The sequence below is a fragment of the Annulohypoxylon maeteangense genome (assembly GCF_022496945.1).
Source record: "Annulohypoxylon maeteangense strain CBS 123835 unplaced genomic scaffold GGS22scaffold_10, whole genome shotgun sequence".
Classification (NCBI taxonomy): domain Eukaryota; kingdom Fungi; phylum Ascomycota; class Sordariomycetes; order Xylariales; family Hypoxylaceae; genus Annulohypoxylon; species Annulohypoxylon maeteangense.
In genome coordinates this window covers 230,781-252,787 of record NW_025953257.1, presented here as the reverse complement: position 1 = coordinate 252,787, position 22,007 = coordinate 230,781, and the positions used below count along the sequence as shown (strand labels likewise).

General features: G+C 46.1%; 7 protein-coding genes across 7 annotated transcripts; 1 reads left to right on the top strand and 6 right to left on the bottom strand.

The window, feature by feature from the left end:
* Window positions 1–2,023: 2,023 nt before the first annotated feature.
* GGS22DRAFT_194720 (putative salicylate hydroxylase) lies at window positions 2,024–3,723 on the bottom strand (the record flags this gene model as incomplete). Its single annotated transcript, XM_047965543.1, has 8 exons — window positions 2,024–2,072; window positions 2,124–2,166; window positions 2,267–2,501; window positions 2,569–2,668; window positions 2,732–2,795; window positions 2,860–2,915; window positions 2,974–3,566; window positions 3,637–3,723. 8 exons carry the CDS (start codon window positions 3,721–3,723, stop codon window positions 2,024–2,026), a joined length of 1,227 nt encoding a protein of 408 aa, XP_047817944.1.
* A 641-nt stretch (window positions 3,724–4,364) lies between these two features.
* GGS22DRAFT_194718 (uncharacterized protein) lies at window positions 4,365–5,821 on the bottom strand (the record flags this gene model as incomplete). Its single annotated transcript, XM_047965542.1, has 2 exons — window positions 4,365–5,256; window positions 5,321–5,821. The coding sequence occupies 2 exons, from the start codon at window positions 5,819–5,821 to the stop codon at window positions 4,441–4,443; spliced, it is 1,317 nt and encodes a 438-aa protein (XP_047817943.1). The 3' UTR covers window positions 4,365–4,440.
* A 3,534-nt stretch (window positions 5,822–9,355) lies between these two features.
* Window positions 9,356–10,477, bottom strand: GGS22DRAFT_164883 (alpha/beta-hydrolase). Its single transcript, XM_047961599.1, has 2 exons — window positions 9,816–10,477; window positions 9,356–9,746 (listed from the first exon to the last, which is right to left on the bottom strand). The coding sequence occupies exons 1-2, from the start codon at window positions 10,305–10,307 to the stop codon at window positions 9,390–9,392; spliced, it is 849 nt and encodes a 282-aa protein (XP_047817942.1). The 5' UTR covers window positions 10,308–10,477; the 3' UTR covers window positions 9,356–9,389.
* A 1,195-nt stretch (window positions 10,478–11,672) lies between these two features.
* On the bottom strand, window positions 11,673–13,250 carry GGS22DRAFT_19201 (uncharacterized protein). The gene has a single exon (XM_047965200.1). It carries the CDS (start codon window positions 12,903–12,905, stop codon window positions 11,889–11,891), a length of 1,017 nt encoding a protein of 338 aa, XP_047817941.1. The 5' UTR covers window positions 12,906–13,250; the 3' UTR covers window positions 11,673–11,888.
* On the top strand, window positions 13,134–17,294 carry GGS22DRAFT_19195 (uncharacterized protein). The gene is made up of 2 exons (XM_047965190.1): window positions 13,134–16,081; window positions 16,170–17,294. Exons 1-2 carry the CDS (start codon window positions 13,362–13,364, stop codon window positions 17,125–17,127), a joined length of 3,678 nt encoding a protein of 1,225 aa, XP_047817940.1. The 5' UTR covers window positions 13,134–13,361; the 3' UTR covers window positions 17,128–17,294.
* A 321-nt stretch (window positions 17,295–17,615) lies between these two features.
* GGS22DRAFT_189235 (uncharacterized protein) lies at window positions 17,616–18,951 on the bottom strand (the record flags this gene model as incomplete). Its single annotated transcript, XM_047964817.1, has 6 exons — window positions 17,616–17,977; window positions 18,037–18,104; window positions 18,155–18,272; window positions 18,322–18,488; window positions 18,547–18,746; window positions 18,802–18,951. The coding sequence occupies 6 exons, from the start codon at window positions 18,949–18,951 to the stop codon at window positions 17,616–17,618; spliced, it is 1,065 nt and encodes a 354-aa protein (XP_047817939.1).
* Window positions 18,952–20,197: 1,246 nt separating this feature from the next.
* On the bottom strand, window positions 20,198–21,934 carry GGS22DRAFT_189234 (general substrate transporter; the record flags this gene model as incomplete). Its single annotated transcript, XM_047964816.1, has 3 exons — window positions 20,198–20,317; window positions 20,372–21,736; window positions 21,803–21,934. 3 exons carry the CDS (start codon window positions 21,932–21,934, stop codon window positions 20,198–20,200), a joined length of 1,617 nt encoding a protein of 538 aa, XP_047817938.1.
* Between the last annotated feature and the right edge of the window lie 73 nt (window positions 21,935–22,007).

Sequence of the window (22,007 nt, the reverse complement as noted above, 5' to 3'; positions counted from 1 at the left end):
TGCAGCCTCCGTATCTGGAAGTCTGTCATTCAAGACTTGGATGTACAAGTGTGGCGCAGTATCTGACATGATATGACCCCAGCCCAGAGTAATAGCACATGCATTACACTAGAGCCGTTTGCTCCGAAGGCTAACTACCGTTGTGTTGTATGCATTAGATGCATCAGATGGAAAGAGACTCTGACAAGAGTATCACTTGCGTTCACCGCATTTCTATCGCCGCGATACTATAGCGCTACGCGTAGGATCGTAATCTATAAGGCGTTTCATTTTAGAGCCTCGATAGTACGCCGAGCTGACGGCCAGTGGTGTTCAAAGTTCAGAAACCCGCATAATGAGGTTAGCATAAAAGGTCACCTAGGTACTAGATAGCATAAACCAACTAGGTTCCTATTAAATGAATACTAGGTAACCATGCCTCACTGATAAATCAGAGTCATCACCTGCCTAAGTAATAAATGGCATCATATTAAGTATATAAATCTGGTTGAGTTTACAAGTAGTTGAAACTTCACCCGCGTTTATTCATTGGATCCCTGCGCATTTCTAGAATGCTACCTGGAGGGTTCAAAAATCAATAACAGGGATACGCCACGACAGCAACACGATAAACATGGTTACGATAAGAGGCGTAAGAGGAAATTTTCATGTGAGGCTATTGTAGATCGAGGATGTATGTTGCATTTAAACGTAGAAAAGGTGATTTTTGATAGATCCTCTAAAATATATGAATCAATTCAAGTAGTGTAACAAGGCCTTTTTGACAATAGGCTTTGGGTTAGGGAGTGAGTAGCAGTGCAAAACGGCATCTGCATATGCAGCAACCTGGCCCGGCGTGCATGGAATCCTGTTGTTGCAATTATCCCCGGTAGATACCTAGGTAGGTATCTAGGTAGGTATCTATGTTTCTACGTGTCAAAAGGTTTTTTTTCGGTGAGTGTAAGAAGTGGAACATATCCATATCTTTTTCCTCTAGAAACTCCGTGCCACAACTCTTTCTGGAGAAGGAATGCGCGCCGATGCTGCGGCAAATGATATTGTACCATGGTCTGCACGGTCCATTACAGGAGGTAGACGCGGAAATATTCGCAGAATGAAGAAAACTTATGCTGACAAAATTGCGTGTCATTACGTACTGAAGTCTTCATTGAGAATACGCGTGACCATACCAGATCTACGAACGGAAGTTTTTCAGCGTCATCAAAAGTGGTGCTTTATAAGACGGAGGGGAAAACCATCCATAGCGCTAAGCTCCAATAAGTTAGGAGCTAGCTAAGGAGACTCATGTTAGATAAGCAGATCATCCCCCGGATCGGCCCGCAAACTTAAAAGCCACATCGTACGCTCGGTCCGTTGTCGTTGGTACGCCACTAAATCGGATTGCGCTCCGTACGCGGAAACCACGACTAGAGCATTCTTGGGTTTGGGTGCGGTACTCCGGATTAGATAATACGTGATGGAAGGTGGAAACCCTGAAACGCGGAACGCGATACCGGATTCAATTTTCCAAGCTTCCTATCCAAGTTAAAATGATCGCTTAATTAATTGGGGGGTTCTGGCCCTAGATTAGACCGTTTCCCCCAGTTTTGAAAAATACCATCAACACGACTACGTATTGTAGATCTGAAGCTATTATTCCGAGACTCTAACTTGAACTTCGGTCCGTAGTTCGGGGCTCGGCGGACTCTATGATTTAGTACGCAGTAAAATGCATTCCGCGACGATCCGATTTTTGCAGCAGTTGACCTAAATTGAGCTCCGAACTATTTTAAGAGAAGATCGGTGTTAAGCCCGATTCAATTTCCTGATTCGAATTTAAATATGTCGCTAAAATGTTCAGTTGTTTAGTAAGTCTACCTAGATAGGTACCTAGTACCCATGTAGGACTCAGGATGACGAAATAGCATGGTTAGGTACATAAACCCATGATCAACATCGACGCTATCTTGTAGGAATTCCAGAATTCACATGCACCTTGACTGCTTAAGCTTCTAGGCGGATAATCCTAGTTCTATCAATTACTTTATTCACCTTTAGCCAATGCTTCCTTACATGCCTCAAACACATCAACCCTATAAGAGTTAGCACATGCATTTGGAATAGATGGCGCCAGCTAGACCTACCTATAATCGTGTGCGAGCCGCTCGAAGAAGGAAGTTGGTACATCTAGCAGGAACGTCAATAGTGGGATTTTATACGACGGCAGGATTAAGCATAAAGATTGGCTCGTTTAGTCAGAAGCTAATATGAATCCGATCAAACGTACCTGAGCCTGGTGGATCGGCGTACTGGCGTACTCTAGCCTCTACCTCCTTTTCCTTCCCGAGTCGCACCCTAGAAAGTGACTGGACTCTAGATGCGCGAAGTCGTCGAACTTGTTCGAAGAGGGAAAGGCGGCCGGGGACATCAGTTGCAGATTCCTTGCCACCACCGAAAAGCGCCCCCAGAGCCCCCGCGTCTTCAATAGCTTGATTTGCTCCTTGCGCGCCAAACGGAAGCATCTTTATCTTGCGTAAGAATTCTGGAGTAAACTGGAGTCCAAGATAATAAGGGGTATGTATAACGTACTGGATGAGCGGCGTCCCCAACTAGCACGATTTTTCCTCGATGCCAAGTCGGGAGAGGATCGTGAAAGGAAAGAGGCCAATCGGTGACATTGGGGGCCACACTAGATGAAATGTACTTTTAGCGAGCTGTTCCATATTAACAAGAAGGACTCTAGGGTGCCCACTTGATGATATGAACTATACTAGGGTGATAGTGACCAAATTGCTTTAGCATGAGTGTTTTGGTATCTTTGTAGGTAGAGAGGTTTTCGTCAGCTCTTCTGTTCGCAGATCACAGTAGACTTGTGCTTACCTCCATCGCCTCTGTGGATATTCTCGTGGATACCTGCGAAATTTTGAACTTCTCCACTGTGTGAAACGTGAGTCTTTTGTTTCCGTAGGGGGTGTGGTGAAGGTGAAGACGTACTCCCGACACGTGTACCAAACCATATGACGTTCAGTCTGCGTGGTCGTATCGGCTAATACACTATTGCCTCTCCCTTTCGACTTCAGTAGCTCTTGGAAGTGAGGATCCTCTTTCAACTCAGAGGTTGGAATCATAAACCGGAATGCGCTCATCCCTGAAGGGGTTGGCTTGGCAGCATCCTGGTCACCCAGCGCGATGCCTCTCAAAACTGAGTGAAGGCCATCCGCACCGATGATGAGGTCGGCATAATGCTTCGTTCCGTCTTCTAGAAGTACAAAACCTTGCTCTGCATCCGCTGCTACCACCTTTGATGATAATTGAATGTCTAATGCCGACGTCAGACGAAGAAGCTCATTGTGCAGATCCACACGATGAACTGTATAAAGCGGCGCCCCGTACTCTTCACGGGCATTGCTTAGCTCAGCGCGGTGAAGAGGCTTGAATGTGACTCCATCCAATACCTCAAAACATGTCATATCATCGGCTCGGGCTCGTTTGAAATCGAAGCCAAGGCGAGATAGTACGCGTTCCCCATTCGGTGTGATGAGGAGAGCGGCTCCCACTTCAGCAGCAAAGGCAGACTTTTCCAAAATCTGTAATCCATTAATATTTTTAACACGTCTGAGATTGGGTGATAATTAGCGAAAGATATTGTAATTTCACCTTGACGGAATGACCAGCCTGCTGCAGTGCGACAGCCGTACAAAGACCGCCAATTCCTGCCCCAACGACGATCACTTGAAGTGGCATCTTTTGACACGTAATGTCTTTTGAATATTGGATTATCTCTTTCTAAGACAATTGAGCGTGTGCGATATCACTATCAAGTGACTTTATTAGTTCATCCTCTGTCCGGGTGTCCTTATTTCCCACAGACTGTCCTGATACAGCAAGTCTGGGCATAATGACATATTATCTACCTAGGTAAGTTTGGAATACACGGTGCATATTATTATGGGGCTAGATGATGTATGCGGCTTCAGGAAGTTGACTGATCGGGACCAGGAATGATTGCTAGGTACAGAAGGACGAAGGATTATTGCTTCACCTCTCACCCTCGTACGATAGGATTAAGTACCGTAGTACCTACCTACCTACCTAGTAGGTAAACACTATTTTTTGAAAGAATGTGTTTATGTAAGAGTTATCAATTAACACATCTCCTTTGTTATTTTGAATCTAATATACAACTTCTGACAATTACTGTAACTAGATAGATATTTGTCCTAGATCTAGGTGAATCTATAAGCTGACTAAGCTGATTCCCGCTTCTTCCTAGAGGGCTACCCCTTGCAATTTTCAACCCCTATCCAAACTAACAGCTACTAGTAGGGATATAGGTAGGTACGTACCCAGGAAATATGAAATAGCCTTTCAATAGAACGGCTATATTATTATTCAAATACTTCGAATAAGCTATAGTTTATGTGAATATTACAGGCCTGGTCAATATCTATACGTACAATTTCATAAATCCCGTTTTATAGCTTGCATGATAGAATAGAGGCTAGTAAGAAGAGCTCCTATGTCCTGTGTACCGAAGTTTGGCGGGAAATCGCTCCTTCGCCGTTCTTGTGAATCCGATGACCCGGGGGTAGCATCCGTGCCGCCCCCGCCCCTTTGATCAGCACTTGGAGATAGTCTCGGTCTATCTACGCGTTCCCACAGATAGAGAAGAGCGGTCGTAACGCTCTGCAATGCTCTTCGAACCACTACTCCAATGACTTCTTCCTTTGCCCCACCAATTAACTTGAAATTACCTACTGAGACTTCCACGTCAAGGGCAAAAGGAAAAGCCTGGTTCATTGTGGTTTCGGATACAATATCGTTCTTGTGAGATGTTGAATTGAGTTTTTGAAACAATGAAAGGAGTATACGAATACTTGTCGCAAATAGGAGAAACCCTTCTTTTTGGTCCTCTTTTCTCTGACACCATCTACATTCCATCATATCTTTCCAGGGGACTTGAGCTAGTTGGACTCCGCGAAGGACCGAGTCAACAGTAGGGGTGCCGGCATTTGAGCATTGTATATCCCCAAGTTGGTAGACTAGTTGCACCTGCTGCTGTAGACATGGACAGTGAGTCGGCTTCTGAGGTACAAATGAACCTATACCTAAGTATTCATGTTTGTCATCTAGGGATACCGTACTCCTGGGAGTGTGCAGTTCTGTCTCTTCCGCGTATGAGTTGATGGTTGCGGTGGTATATTCACTGTCGTATGCGGAACTTGGAGTCCCGAAAGCCAGGCTTTGATATGGCGATTGATCTCTAGCATTGCTAGGCTAGGATGAATGGTATGATAATTAGTCGATTAGAAAGTGATCAGAAGCCAACGTGTATGCTTACACGTGGAAACGTTGCACTCAAATCCCCTTCTAGACTTGTGTGCGCGTGTGACTCTCCGATTGTGTCGATGAAGGATGCAAAATTCGAATTGAGGAGGTCTTCGGTTATGCCGGCGTGAAATCCATGCTCTAAATCAAATTCCGCCGGCATAAAACCCGAATGCTGCTGTGCCTCTCCCCGTGCACTGGGTTCTGAGCCTCGACGATCAACCGCGCCGTTGGTATGCTTGCTTTCAGCTGTTTCGTCTCGCTTGTCCTTATTCTTTTCTACCGCGACCCGCTTGTTCTTGCTCCCTTTTGGTCTGCCGAGACGATTCCCCGGGCTATAGCTGCACTTGGCTTGAGAGACCAAGCAAGTTAAACAAGGGTTTCCTCCCGAACATCTGATCTTAGCTTGATGACAAGAGTCACACGCCGAACGCAACCGGCCTACCGACTTCAATGTCTCGGCGCGCTCTGTAGGCTTTGATTGGCTAGCAAATGAAGGGAGTTGAGGAGACATCGGTCCAACCTAGGTATTATCAAAGGTGGCTACCTACATAGGTAGAGAATGCAGTATTAAGCAATGGAGAGATGTTTCGGGGATTTTAATGAACTAGAACCGCATCTGAATAAGTAAGTCCTACGTTGAAAACTAACCATTTACGATTAAGGAGAAACATTTACCATCAAGTTGACGCTCGGAAGATATTGTACCTATGGGTAGAAGTGGGTAGCCCGCAATACACCTATAGAAACCCTCGCTGTATTGGAACCAATACGAATCATTCTATTACAGCATAATAGACAGCTGAAACAGCGCAACCGGCTTTAAGATAAGGGAATTAACTTTTCTTACGAGCGAATCGAGGCTCTGCAAGCATAATTCAACGACGGATAAAATGCTTGGGCTGGCAAGGGGCATATCAGGGGCCAGCGGGTCATTAGTTTCCCCGTCTATGGAAAACAATCGTCGAGCCATGATTCTTTTTACCGCTCTTCTTGAAAATTCGCTTCTCAAGGTTCCGATGAAGTTTCTTTCTTTGAAAAACTCACAGTGAATCGGCTGTGGGTTCGAATTCAACTTACACGACATCAATAATTAATATATTTTTTACTGAGATCATGTTATTGACGTAGTATTAATGTTGTATAAAGGCCACTTTAACCTTAATTTCTAGATGTATGTAGATCTGACACTTTACGGGGAGTGCATGCATGGGACCTAGACCGCCTGAGCATGGGTCATATGTAATGTGGTTGTTAGCCCCTACTACGCGCTACGCACTATGCAACCGAATCTAGCTAGGAAGAAAGCATCGCGTGTATTCTCAACATCCCTTGGCAAAGTCCGAGTGTGCAGATAGAGCTTATAACTATCGCCGGTTCATTGATGCGATTTCATTTTTCGGCTCGGATTCGCGATTCTCTCGACAAATCCGAGACCTTCAGCCTTACCGGGTCTCCTTGCCGGCATGTTATGCACCCATTCCGAAGACATTTATGTAGTACGGTACACCTAGTAGGTAGTTTCCGATTACGAATTCGACACACCGCCGGTACAAACCGTATTCTACCTACTAATGTACTTTGTAGACGCAAAACAATATTGAGCGGAGCATCATCTATATGAGCTTTATTATAGTGTAGTAAGCTTCTTTTCGCCCTTAACTCATTATGTACTTTGTATAATTCAAGATCTTATGTAGAATATTAAGGTTATCTGATCTGTCCTAAAATGCTAACGAATCCCGAACTATAATGGATACCCCCACCCCCTCCCCCACGTTTACCTAACCCCTTTCTGAACTTGCTAAGGTTGCTAAGTGTTAGGCGCATAAGCGAAGGTCGATCTAAATCTGACTAAGATCTTTTTGATTCCATACTAAAATCTAATTGGTTGCTGCTCGTGTCCCTACAAGCAATCCTGCCAATCCGCTTCTTAACATGTGAAAATGTTTCATTTCAAAGAAACGCGTCTTATCGTGCTCTTACATGCTTCTTACATGGCAGCATGGGTATATGCTTGAGTTTGACGAATGACCCTACATACGTACATAATCCTTCGAACCTGCAGCTGCTCAACCATGTCTTTTCTCATTCGGAATCTCACTCAAAATTACTAACACGATTCCCTCGGTCTGTATTTCTTTGTAATCGTCGACACACCTGATGTTTAGATTGGCTATCATGAAGCTGTGATGAGTCAATTTGAATATTTTAAGATGTGGCGCCCACGTTTCGGTCGTTACACAGCATCGGCTGTTGAAACCAGGTTGACTTGCTATGCATATAATAACGGTTTTTTGACTAAATAAGCGCTTCTTTTAAGCGCCCGAAAATCATACGATCTTGATTCTTGGTATTAGGGCTGTTAAAGCATGCATATCAAGTCGAGCACCTTAGCGTCGGGACCAACTAGATTAATAGGGTGGATAATGGAGCGTCAGGCCGAGATCATTCCCAACACCTATTGTATTCTTGATTCGACAATTCCCCGAACTTGGGACTGCTGTCAGATCTTAGTGGGCTTGTTCCTTGCTTTATGCCAACAACTCTTCTCACTCAACAAATCCCTCAAGTCCTAGGCTTGCCCCGTCCGGGTTGTTTTAGGCATCAGCTTAAGAGCTCGTCCCCATAGTCGCAATTGAGATGCCTCTTCACATTTTGAAGTTTTCCTGGTTTTTTCCACGAGACGCTTAAATGTATCACATATAATCAATTAATGTAGCATCAGCACTATGATATGGGGTTGTGAATAACGCTTGGGTCTTTGGAATCTAGGTCTAAAATCCTTCATCCACTACTTCGAAGCTACCCGCCTTAGTTGCTTAGGTAGGTACCTACATGAAACATCAAAACGTAGTAAAAAACGCAGCCTTGAAGCAGTTAAGAGGCGGCATCTAGGTATGATGCGAGAATCATCCTTTTATTCATGAATGTTGGATAGTTGAACCGTTGGAATATTGCATTCAATTTGCTGGATAGGTAGCTAGGTTGTGCTAACTTGGATCGGAACCGAACTTGAACCACAATACGTTGGTTGATGGTTACCTAGGTACCTACCTACTAGGTACCTAGTAGGTAGGGTCTTCCGAATTTGTAAGGTCCCAAGAAACAAAGCTCACAATTCATCAGATAGAGAGATAGGATGATATTTGATACCATCTTAGAAAGTTATTAGGTGATGGATCGATCTTCCGTAATTAAGTAGATTTAAAAGGATCGCATAGTTGCTTAGGGGCTAAAGCCACGCAATTTTAAATACCTACTCTCCCAGATCAAGTAGTGTTCTTCTTCAGTGGCTCAGCGCTTGAGACTTGGTGGATGTCCGCTAAATCTTAGTAGAGTTATAGGTGGGTAGATCGCTATTCCTAACCAGGGCTGGCTTCCTAGTAGTGAGATGTGGCTGGTGTGCGAAGCATCTCCGCGCCAAACATTTGGACCATGGGCTGCGGGTGCTGATGGTCTGAAGCCGTGTAAATCGAATATTTTCTTACCGTGTGGCGTTTATTTCTAGTGGCTAAACCCCTAAAATAAACTCAAGTTATAGCGGTTATCTACTAGAATTTAGCGGCTAGATCATCGCTTTTAACCTAAACCTAATACAGTATCAAAAAATAGCTTATTTCGTCACGCACTGAGTAAAGAACGCGGCGAATGGTACAAATTTGTGACCCGAACCTTCATTACAGTGCATTTCTCTAGTGGCTGAACTCCCTAAAATATAGCTTTCACCCATTAAATCTCAGCGGACGCATTACCTTGAAGGTTAATTGCGCATTGAGCAATATTCAAAACTTATAACTCAGACCTTGATACCTACCTATATAAGAGATATCCTTAAACTTTAATTTCTCAGGTAAATACCTGGAGCCTGGCCAATTGCTTGTGATATAGGAGTAGTTCCATAGAATACTATGATTACTTGAAAATTAGCTACCTACCTAGGTAGGTATGGTTTACCGCTTATGGTGAGAACAAGACATGAGTAATTACTGGCACAATACCTAGGTACGTAAGAAATAGAAGAGACACAATAGAAAATATATGATTCGGTGTTTCCATATCTCGCCATGCTTCCATATGAACTAAGCCAAGGAACCCCAGATTTTATGAGTGAAGTCTTTAATAATGTCGACAACGCCGCCAGTCCAGCTTAGATGAGGCGAGTGTCCGGCCGGACAATAGTATCTCTCAAACCTGCCGGTCTTCTGGGTTTGCAATGCAATCATCCCTTCCTGGTAATCTTTAGGTAGCGTCAAATCTCCTTCTAATACAAGACAGGCGCAAGGCAAGGCCTCGTAGGCGTTGTTGGAAAGTTTTGTAGTCAAGACAGGAGATGCAGTTAGTCCAGCCGCCCACTTCTTCGCATCGGATTCTTCAAGACCATTGAATATAAATTTCTCTGCCTCGACAATGGTACCGAGTCCAGCCGCACCATTTTTCTATGATATAATCAGCTAAGTGTCCTCTAGTTTATATGGGCATAAAACGGAATTATTGACAACACCTACATGAAATGTCATGAATGGTGGCGTTATGGAGGAGCCATCCTTTGGCTGGAAGAAGCTATGGATAGACTCTCCAATAGGAACGATAAATGCACCGAGGTATAGAATGCCAATAACACCCCCGGAAAGGCCTTTCTCCTTTCGAGACTTCAATTGTAGTTCATGCTTGGCTGCTTCTGTAGCAACCCAGCCACCGGATGAGTGTCCAATCATGAGGACGTCCTTCCCTTTGTCATTTACTAAGGGACGCAGAACGCCGAGGATGACATCTGTGTCGGCTTCGCCTTGAGGGTAGCCCCCTCCTGGAGGATCTCGGTCGAAATCAGGATGATCAACATCGCCAACATTGAGCTTAGTGAGGTCGGCAGTTGGAAGCTGAGGGCAGTAGGCGTCTATTCCTTCAGCTTCCAATTTTTCGATCAAAGGATGATATGGAGCTGGAGTGTGATAGCTTCCATGGCAGATAACAACAGCAAGGTTAGAAACTGAAGACATATCTAAGGAGTTTAGATGGTAATGTTTGGGGAACGACGGAGCATTGACGGCTGCTCCAAAGTTGTGATAAAATTAGAGAAGTTGGCAACTTCTGAGTCGACAGAGTGACTTGTCACGTAGGCACTGGAGTAGGGATTTTCTTGTGAAACCTCACCTCACCTTGTCTGCTTGTTAGAAGGGAGAGTTAATGTTGTGTAACCAGTGCACCCCGCCGGCGGCAACAGATATACGTAGCGGGGTAAAGGTCCGCATAACAAACAAAACGCGACCCCCCCATACCATATTGAGCTCATACATCCAAAAAGAAATCTTGGGACTATTAATAAAACTTAGGGATTATTCAGGTGCATATATCGGGCATGAAGCCAGTGAACTGAAACTTCGTCGCACGAGACGATACCTATGTAAACTGCAAGCCATAGCAGCTGCCGCGCAATATTAATCCAATTGGCTTCCGCATCGTCAAAAAAAACATCCAAATCAAGGGCGACTAGCGTCTATCCAACCGTCTAACAATGGAAATATATATGTACCTAGTAAACGTGAAAATACCCTCTGCTTGCCTATATCCTGCAGAATATCAAATCAACACCAGCTAATGATGGAAAACAAAGAACATACACGCACGCTCAGCTTAATTTTGTATTGCGTGATGTGGGACGCAAGGAAGAAATTATCGTTGATCTAATTATCTAACGGTGGGATGGACCCAACACGTTATCAATGCGCCCCTTTACTTTGTGTAACCTTAAGCTTTGCTTATAGTCGAGTCTAGAGTGCAGGATTGAATAGCAGTAAATAATAGGTGCTCTACTAGTCGCAAGCTAGGATCTATGGATGAAATCTAGTAGTGATGTGCCCACTATATTCCAGTGAATGATCGCTGAATTTTAAGGGGTTTACCCCTCACTAGAAGCGAACGGTATAGCCCCTCCATTTTGACTCATACCTAGACACCCACCAAGCTTTTGATGTGGACGGGTACTGTCTTACGTTACGCGAACGTGAACTAACCCGTATCTATTTTAAAGGTGTTTTCGAATCGGCTACTTGATATCCAACAGACTTAGAGTGATATTTTGTTAATTCAAGGACACCATAGGGCATAAATTTACCCTTTATCAACATTGTTACCTACCTATGCTGTTCACATATGGACACGGGATCTCATATAGCCGTATGATAGATGAAGTCGTATTTTTAGTCTACGATAGACCATAGGTTGAAGAGAACATGGTGGTAAGGAGAGCTGCGTCCTTAAATAAGCTGATCTAGATCTTCAACGCCGTTAATTTCGCTCCTGAATGAAAAACTTCCAATGATGCATTTATTTATGCCCTTTTAACTGGCAGTTAACCTTAACTAGGAGGAATCAAAAGGTATGATTAAGTAAGCAACTTGATTTCGTAAGCTAGGGCTGCCCACGGTGGCGCGTGTGGTTATGTAAACCATGCGAAGCGCTGAAAGCTTAACCTTGCCCAAACATTGAAGGTAGTTGTCTTACGTAATGTCTTAGGTAATCTGGGGTCTCTCGACAGGGCAATGCGTGAGACGTCATTATATTCGTTTTTCACCATAGAATCAAAATACAAACTGTATCTCCTCACCACCGATCACGACATCAGCACGCTCCATCTCCTCTCCCTCATCCTCGTCGAGCACATCAGCCCAAGTGACATCATCTTCATCCATCTCCAGAACAACATTCACATCATTTCCTATTCCAGCAGCGTCGTCATCGTCGCTAAAGCTCTCTTTACTACTCTCATCTTCGCTCTCATCTTCACTACTATCCTCGTCCTCGTCATCAGAACCCCGATCGGAGCCCCAACGATCTCTTTGTGCAAAAGACTGCGACGCAGGCAAGTCTGGTCCCTTTTCTCTCAACATGATGCTGTTATTCATGCGTAGAAACGATTGGATGACCGACCTGCGCACGGTCTTGTATTGGAGCGCAAAGATGTGGCTCCCTATGCTCTCGCCCGACACCTCGGCTGTATCCTGACGGCTGTGCGAGCCGGAGATGCTCGGATCGGTCAGCTCGGAGGGGAGCATGATGCCTGTTGTGCTAGTGACGATGGTGGATACGGGTACTGCTACGCTGGCCGAAGTTTCGACGCCGCGCTCTCGCGAGTGGGTAAAGGCCGCATCGCGCCAGATGAGAACCGCGGTAACCATGAACCCGGCATTGCCGCCACGTGCGAGCATCCGCGCGAGCTGAGTCCGCGTTTCGACATGCTGGCTTAGCTTGTCAAATACTCCGTCGTGGTCCTGAAGACGCACGCACACAACCTCGGAGCTCGAGAACGAGAGGCCGCCGCCATTGCTAGTCTGGCGGGATGCGTGAATAGCCGATGTACCGAGTGTGGCAGCGAGCGCCTTATTCCGCTGCGATAATGTAGCTAGATTTGCGTTGGTAATGATGCTGGTCGCGAATGGGTGCGTTATAAATGGTGTCGGGTCGACTGGAACGAAATTTGCATCTGGCTCAGAATAGCACTTAACGATTCGACCGAGCCAAGTGGACAGCGCTGAGGCGGGAAGCAACCGCTCTGGAGGTAGAAGGTAGAACGAAGGTCGAGCCGTTTCGACGGGCATAATGACGATGACCTAGTTCTTGGTGACTGTGAGTAAGTTAAATCCAAAGCAATTCAGGATTGTGAAATTCTCTCGACAACTACCTAACCTTAAGCAAACGATCGAAATCATTGCGTTGGGTCATTATGCCGCGTTTTAGATTTCAGCTTTCAGCTTTCATCATATATCTAATCGACAATGCCTATCACAAACAAGCCCGCCATCACTGCTGCCCGATAACTACCTAATATTGTACTATATGTACGTTATGCATGTGGCTATTCGTCGTGTAGGGGTTAGTTCAGCTTGGGTCCACTTCAAGGAGGTGTGTGGGGTAAGTATAAGTCCTGCCCCGCGGTATGGGTGATGAGGATGAGGATGAGGACGATGATGAGTTCCAAGTCGAATTCAATTCCGAAACCGTAATATCTCTATTCATCGTAGCTAGCGAAATAGCTAGATAAGAGAGAAACCGAAATGGCCATCGTCGACATCACCCGAAAGGGTGACCTCGGCGGTTTGCACCTTTTCGACATAACCATAAGCAAGGCAGATTCTGACCCAGCGTGTGCCCGACAAAAAACCTCATTATCAGTCAGGCCCCCTATGCTGCTGGCAACAGATACTCCGGGGGTATACCAAACGCCGGGTGGCGGACCAGACTGGGTAGTTAAGCATGTACGAGACATGGTAGAAGCGCTACAGGTACGCACGATCCTACCTGCCAGTTCCTGCAGCGATACACTGATTATCCGCGTCACGGAACAAATATCATGGGATTCTGATGAAATGGAAGATACGATGCCCGTAGTTCGCGTGCTTTGGGAGCTTCTAGAACGGCTTGACCTTTGGGAACCCTCAATACGACCGTCGTCGGTCAGCGTGATCCGAACAATCGCAGCGGACGCCATCGACCAATCCAATGAAACTGACAGTAAAGTCAACAAAAGTGATGGCCACTGTGACGACGGCAATGAGGAAAGACCACCGAGGGTCGTTGTCTTGGCGTGTCGCGCCCCTAGCGGCACCACTACCAATACCGACAGCGAGTCTAAGTTTATCCGACCGGTCTTTCACACCATCTTGGCGGCGACCGAGGAGCCTAACGCAGACGCCTCTACCGCCGTTGGTAATAACACCAAAAATATCACCTTTGTGCGTCCCGGTTCTTTTCGAGCCCTCGAGGCCGAACTCAAAGCCCGCCCACGGGGCTATTACACAACGATCCATCTGGACATGGAAGTTGTGCACAAATCCAAGTCCAAGATATATTTTCAGTTTATCAAACATGGAAAAGGCTCGTTTCAAGAAATACAGGCAGATCTCAAGTCCGCTTCCAAAGTTGGTGCGTTGCTTGCGCTATATGGCGTTCATCGCGTAATAATTATTCCCTGCCCGCTTGCAAGGTCCGCCACTGAGGCCGCAGCCGCAGCGCTTATTAGCGCCGGTATGTGCACCGTGGTCACCTTAGCATACCCAGCCGCGGAGAGGAGCGTAGATTTGTTCACAAGACGTCTTTACATTGCTCACGTTCAGCAAGCTCTTGGCCTGGAAGAAGCTGCACGAAGGGCGAGGCGATATTTGAGATCAGCAAGAGCTGATGTTGGTAGCGATGGGAATAAAGTTCCTGTCTGTGACTTCATACCGCTCGTATACGTCGATAGGGGTTGGCGCGTGCCTAGCCAGACGAGCTCCCACGTCAACATTAACGACCAGTCTCGTCAGTATGAATCCAGCAATCACAGCCAAATCCCATACCCATACGGACGCGAAATCGACATTCTCCACATAGAATCAATATTTCTGCTTGGAGACAGGTTGCCGCTTCTGCTCCGTGGCCCGCCCGGCATCGGCAAGACCGCGCTTCTGAACCACTTGCGCGTCTGGTGGAAGGCCTCAGGTATGATTGACGATTCGGCGCATCTCCACCTTGCCACAACTGGACCCTTTAATAAGGATGACATTCTGCAGCGTCTACAGCTCCATTTTACCCAAAGCCAGACCCCAGACCGTACATCTATTGATCCTTTGCGTGAGCATCTGAAGCGCCATAGGTGTCTCGTCGTACTTGACGACCTCGAGTCGGCTACTCTCAATAACCAGCATCGCCTGTTTCTGAATCTCTGCTCGACGCTGTCTAAGGCCGGTGCGATCGTAATTATGGCGTCGCGCAGGCGGGAAAAGTGGCTCAGCAAGGCATCGAAAGCGTATGAACTTGTTGGGTTACATACTTGGCCAGCTACTCAGATGGTCATAGATTCTGGGGTTAGCAACCGTGTTATCGATATCGATCTGCCTGCATCGCCGTCTACGCAGGAGATAATGAAAACAAAAGAAGACAGGGATTATATTGATGGGATCGTCGAGATGGTCGACGGAAACCCGCTGGTCGTAGAATTTATGATTCGGAGCGGCTTGTATCGATCTATCACCCCTAGAAATGCGTACTTAACCTTGCTTATAAACTCGCGCAAGCCCGGTGCTAGCTCTACCGCCCTTGACCTGGCCAACGTCTTATGTCCGGTGACTAAGCCAGAGTTACCAGAGCAGTTCCGCAGTGTGAGGCAGCTAGAAACAATCTTTCAAAGCCTTCTTCCCGCAAAATTAGGCGAGGGCTTCCTGCCAGCACTTCTTGTATCTTTTATTGGCGGCATCCCCTCAAAGGACCTCATCACGCTTCTGTACATCTGGAGCACAAGATTGAGACACAAACTAGGAGAAGCTGCTTCCATTCGGCGTATCCGCACCCACCTAGACTCTCCTAAGCTTCTCAGAGATAGCGCTAGACTCATTCACGACGCGGGTCCCGCCCTGAAAACTCTGTTGGGAATTGCTGTGGCGGTCACGTCCGAGCAGAGTTCAGCCTCAGGTCTTTACAGGCAGGAATCCGACAGAGGCACATCTTCTGTTACTCTTGCTAGTGCCGTCGTCTTTCGGGAGGACGTCGAGTTTCCTCAACAGCCACCAGCAATAAACGGCTTGCTGAATGCCATGTGCGATCGCGTCAAGGATACACTAGTCGAGGCCGGCATGCTTGAAGAGATACCTCTAGCTGACAACAATCGGGGCCTTATGCGGGTAAATCCACTAGTTCCTTTGTTCCTAAGGCGAGAAGCAGACTATGTCAACGACACATTTTCGATCGCATCGACGGCGCGCGAGGCATTTGTACTCTATTACTGTTACCGAGGAAAGAGGTATGTCCTAGTAGCGTTATAGTTTCGTCCCTCTTCTTTTTCATTAATGACACACCTTTCTGAAAACTACCTACTTACTCGTGCACAGGTGGCCGTGGGGCTATTGGAATCATACTCGGGGTAAATGGCCAGAGGCATTTGCCGATATTGAGGTTGAATTCGACAACTTTGCGTCTGCCTGCTTGACGGGTCTCTATATAATTAGTTTTGACACATTGCAGCTGCTTTCTTTGCTAAGGATTGCCGCTGTGCTCGAGCATGGCACCGGCGAGCCAAAATATTACTATAGGAAGAACATAGTCTTGCTGGTGTGGACTCTGGCTCTGGCCAGGATAAACGTAGCGATAGCAAAGCTCGAACCGACAGACCCAGGAAGCCAGACCGAGCTGTTCACGCTTCTTCTGGCTGCCGTCTACTTTTGCAGTCGGATTGGTCAATATGAAGAGGTTAACAGAAACTCGGAAGGAGCAAACAGAAGTAGAAAGTTGATCTCCAAGTATGCTATATTAGCCAGCATGAGAGTCCCGGAGGATGAAGCCGAAACGACACGCTCATTGGCGCCTAAAGCGCTCGAGACTGTCGCCCGCATGGCAGCCAACCCGGACTGCGAAATACGTTACAATATTTGCGATTATATCACTGGTCACATCTTCGAACGCATTTCGGATCCATTTCGTGCTCACACTCCGCCGGCGTCGTCTGTAGAGTCGTTGGCTTCGTTTGAGATCGATCTAGTCATTATGTTCTCTGTATGGGCCGAATTTGGTCGAGGTGCGAAGCTGACTAAGGATGCTCTCACTGCCGTGCAGAGAGGCGACTGGACTGCGGCTAACGAGTCGCTAGACATGACGCTCGAGCTGGAGCTCAATGCTGAGAAAAACGACTGTGCAAACAGGGCCCGCCTAGTTAGTCTGCAAGCAATTGTAGCTGATGGGCAAAAGGATTTCGAGAGGGCGAAGCATCTAAGAGAGGAGCAATCGAGACTTGAAGGAGTCGCCGCTAAGGCAAGTGAGGGCGAGGGTTTGTTTGATGGGCTCGGAGATTAGGTAGCTTCGAAGAATGTCGGCATAAGCGCGGTGGTTATCGATTGTGTGCCTAGCGACTTATATGAGCGGTATTAGCAAGTCCTTACAGTCAAATGGATTGTATCTCGAATTTCATATATTAATCAAAAGCCAATTTTTGTAGGTAGTTGTGAGTTGTTTTCCTTGAGTTCTAAGGTTTAGTCTAAAACTTCAAAATGTTCTACCTATCCTCTTGTGCACTTGATTACGTAACATTCCATAGTTTCCTAGGTGGGTCTGCACCTAAGAAACGTTCACGGTGCTATTAAGTATGTGCACTGTGAGGGGGAGCGGTACATATTTCTCTTCCGTCTTTTCCTTCCTCATAGAATATAGAACACCAACACATCCCAATTGACCTATTCTTTCATATACATGACCTTTACTTCATTAAGACCTACTATGTACAGACGGACACCTCAGTATTGTGCATCGGGGGTTATTCTCATCTTTACAGTTGAGGAGCCCCATCATTCCTCGTAAGAGATGGTAAATTCCTTCGTCTTCTGGATAGCCTGGCTGTTCCGCAAGATGCTCTGTTGGCTACCCGTATTCAAGTTACCCCTATTTGTACCGATTGCTGTCGTGCGCGTATTCTTGATGTCCGGTCGAGGAATGGTATCTAAAGCAAGTTCCGTATCCGTTTTTCTCGCTTTTCTTATTCTTCCAATGGTCATGATCTCGTTAGATCTGTCGCTATTCCCATAAGATTGATCTGTGCTGGTCCTGCCAACAAGCTTCCTCCAAAGTGGTCGAAGTACCGGGGCGGATACGCAAACAATCGTGATGGTTAACTCACTACTCGTCCACATGACAGAGTCGGCAGTGGCATCTAACTCCATGAGATTATATATTAGATACAGATGCTTAAGAGACGCAAGTCGGACTTACAAAGGTAATCAGCTGTCTGGCTTAATACTGCGAGTCCTGAGGTCCTGATAATGCCGCAAACTCCTGCGCTGTTGATGATTAACTCGAGACATGCGATTCAAGATAGGACATGACTTACAATATTCCTAAGCTAAGGGATACACAGATCGTTACTTTCTCTCTCCTCTGCATGTTAAGATTCCAAAGGATAGCCCAGGGAAATGCAGCCAGGAAGAAATCCATCGCAGCAGACCAAGCTTTACAATGTTAGTTCTCGCAATCCCCCTAGGTACCATCAGTACTTACAACACATTATAAATGCGATATTGGTTAGATTCAAGGGGCAAGATTTGGTCTTGATGCGCTCATCCCAAATTGACTCTACTGGGGTGCACTGGGCGAAGCAAGAAATAGCTAACAACAAAGACCAAGTCATCATAGTAACGATCCAAAACCAGAGGACTACCCTATGCCTAATATTGGTGAGCACTCCTTTTAGTAGCATAATGGGGAAGCTGATCATGAACATACCAAACAGTTATAATAATGCGCATCAGAAACATGGCCACGGAAGTCTTACTAAGACCCATCGCAAGTGACACTACCAATTGGCCGATAAGTTCGATCTTGGTAGCCACTCGAATATCATCTAACGAGATGTCCTTCGTATGCTGTCCGAAGCCATAGATCGATGAGGCAATCATGAGGGCCACGAAGAGTGCTTGGAAGAACTTTCAAGGACTTGTTAATGCTAGGGATGGGGGCCCTCCAGTGCGTCTTACTTACCCAAGTCATTATGAGAAGATAATCATCGCTCCCAACGCCCCCTTTTATAACTTTACGAGTGTAGAATCGCATGGCAACGAATGCTGCTGAAAGAACAGCTTCTGCAGAAAGTACTGCAATAGTCGTAGGACCTTTACCACCAAGAGGCATTTTGTCTGAGGTTAGATACAGATGTTTAGAAGATAGGGAATTAGTCTTCGAGTTGGATATCTACCTACCTACTTAGGTATATATGTATAAAAGATATAACTACACGATATATTTATTGCTAAAGGACGGTCGCGGGCAATTGATGCAAAGATAGGGACTCTATGCTGAGCTCAGGCACAACACCCCTGAGTTTGGAACTACTCCACGTAAAAACATGGACAAGGACAACTATGTCCCTGCAGGACTATCTTGAATTTCTTGATATGAACTTATTAACCTTCTCAAATTTTCCAAAGGCCAATTGCTCCATGTAATGGCGCGATCCCCATTGGTTCAGGGCCTCGGGCCACACGAATGCAAGTTCCCCTTCCCGTGTCCCCAACGGAAGAAGCTTCAGCAGAAGGTAAGGTCCAGAGTTTCTCACTTGTCTACCTATGAAGCTTACCAATATTTTTGCATTTATTCGGCTAGCATGTTAAAGTCTTAAAACTACCAAGGTAGGTAGGTAGGTACTAAGGTAAGTAACCAAAGTCATTGCGCCGTCGTTGTCAATTCAATAAGGCAGAGCTAGATAACTCAGAGACTAGCAATTCTTCGAGAAAGTTACCTACCTACCTACCTAGGTATGCTAATAGTATAATGGTCATTTTTAGCAGAGGTCATTTCAACCTCATGACTAAGTCGGAATAGACACTTGCCCACAAGCATCAAACTCACATTCATAAAAACAAGGTCCCATGTACTTCGCCAACACTAGAATCATAGTCCACTAATTTCTGTTAGCGGTGGCGTTCGGGCGTGTTTTAGATTTTTAGCCTGCATGATAGGTCCAAGGATCTCTGTAGATGGGCTTTTAGGTCACTTAGGTGGCCGTAATTCAGCGCCTACCCTCCCACAGTTAGCAAAGTTCTGGCTTTTGGCTACCCCCTAATGAATGAGTACAACGTGATTTATCAGAATCTTTAGGAACCAAAACTCTTCTGTACGCACGTAAAAGCACACCGCGTGCTAATATTTCTGTATTGCTTGATAAGTTACCTACCTACCTCTATAGGTCCAGCCGAGGATCATTAAGTTCCTCGTCCCCAACCCCATCCCATGTATATTGAATTGGATCGACGAATCGGAATCACCCCCTGGACCAACGCGGCAAGACCTGCAAGAAATCTCGATCTACTGTACGTACGTGCGAGTTCAATGTGAATCCCTTGCTCCCCGAAATAGTACTTCTGTAGTATTCGAATCATCACATCTTATTTCCGTTACTAGGCCTTTCTTGAAGTTCAGCCGCCATGGCGTCCTTGAAATTGACAGCCACATCATCACCAAATTTCGCAGAAATCTCTTCGAGCGTAAGGTTTTTAGTCTATAAAGAATATTAGTGGTTCCAATCGAGAATGCGGGTGTGCTAACACGTTACCTCTGGGAAATAGACAGCGATAAGTGCTGTAGATACCACAGTCACTGTGACAAAAACGAGATAGTACTTCCAACCAATGTTATCCAGCGCCTGGTTTATAGGGGCGTTATACGCAAGAGAATTGGCGAAGAATGAAGCAAAAATGATTGTAGACCCTTCGCTTCGCAGATACGTGGGCCATATTTCCGAACCGTAAGCGTACGAGGTACAATCAATCATCGAGGCAAAAGCGAATGCGAAGATGAAGTAAAATGCGACGATAGCGTTGATACCGGGATGATAGGTAGAGCTAAGATAATATTTCATAAGCCCTGTCATGATCGCGAGTGCTGCGGCATTAATTACTCCCCCAATTACTCGATCGAGCTTGTTAGTCGAAGAAAATTCAGGAATTTTTATAGAAGTCTCACCAAGAAGCCTAACGCGACCGATTCTGTCGATTAAACTGACGTTCACTACGCACCCAAAGATCACTACACCTGTCCACGCACAAGCCAAGCCAAGCTGAAGAGTGTCGTCGAACCCCAATCGGCCCATAAGAACGGGGAATAGATTAGCAATGGCAGTAATTCCAGTACCTTGTCCCATTACCCATAATAGTATAGAACATAACGCTCGTTTGCGAAGTGGTCGTGTTTTGAAGATTGATATGTACCCCTTTGGCAAATGCCTCTCGGCCTCAACCTGAGATTTGATCTGAATAGCTTCAGCGCGGACAAGAGCCCCATTTGCATCCGACTGAGTTCTATGTAACCTCTCGAGCTCTTTAATGGCTTGTTCTTCTTTACTTTTTTCCATGAGCCATCGCGGTGACTCCGGTAGAAAAATAATCGAGAGGGCAAACACGACTGCTATGGCGGTTTGGACAATGTATATTAGACGCCATTGGACTGGGCTTTTGACAAAGCTGAATATTAGAGCGCACACTGAGCTGGTGGCATAGGCACAGCCGATTGCTATACCTTGAAACCCTACCAGTAGACCGCGAGTGTGAGGCGGGGCGACTTCACTCATGTAAACTGGGCTATTGGCGATTACCATTCCGCCACCGATACCACAAATGACCCGACCGACGAGAAGCATTTCGATGCGATAAGATGAAGATTGGAGAACTCCAGCCACGGTCGAGACAAGAGCAGCCGCGAGGTTTGCTTTACGACGTCCCCATTTATTCGACACGGGAGCCTGTACAACAGCCCCAATGAAAGCGCCACCCATAAAACATGCTAGCAGCCCGTCCATGAGAGAACTTGCGTTTGATGTCGTTAGGAATAAGTTTTTGAAGCTGGTTTGTGCCAACGTTCCGCTCATAGAATTTACCGAGAAACCGTAGAGATATCCGCCGAGAGCAGCCGTGGCGCAGACCTAAGGAAGTACATATCAGAGTGAGAATGCCCACATACATTTGAGTTAGGTATCTTCTTTTTTTACCTGGATCGCCCGTGTCCCGGTACCCCTCGGACGAAGTTGGATGTCATCTCTGTCATTGCTGACATCGTTGCTCTCTCTGTCGGAGATAGGAGGATCGTTTTGGGATCTCTTCGATTTTTCGAGATGATCCATAATACGTGCAGGGCGTTGGTAACACAAATGGAGCATGGAAGCGCAATAATTACCTACCTAGATAATTTCGTGG

Bases quoted from the DNA above. Each gene is read 5' to 3' on its own strand.
- GGS22DRAFT_19201 (XM_047965200.1), bottom strand. From the start codon at position 12,905: ATGCCCGTCGAAACGGCTCGACCTTCGTTCTACCTTCTACCTCCAGAG.
- GGS22DRAFT_19195 (XM_047965190.1), top strand. From the start codon at position 13,362: ATGGCCATCGTCGACATCACCCGAAAGGGTGACCTCGGCGGTTTGCAC. The intron at 16,082-16,169 runs GTATGTCCTAGT...ACTCGTGCACAG, and splicing joins TACTGTTACCGAGGAAAGAG to GTGGCCGTGGGGCTATTGGA.
- GGS22DRAFT_164883 (XM_047961599.1), bottom strand. From the start codon at position 10,307: ATGTCTTCAGTTTCTAACCTTGCTGTTGTTATCTGCCATGGAAGCTAT. The intron at 9,747-9,815 runs GTAGGTGTTGTC...ATTATATCATAG, and splicing joins CACCATTCATGACATTTCAT to AAAAATGGTGCGGCTGGACT.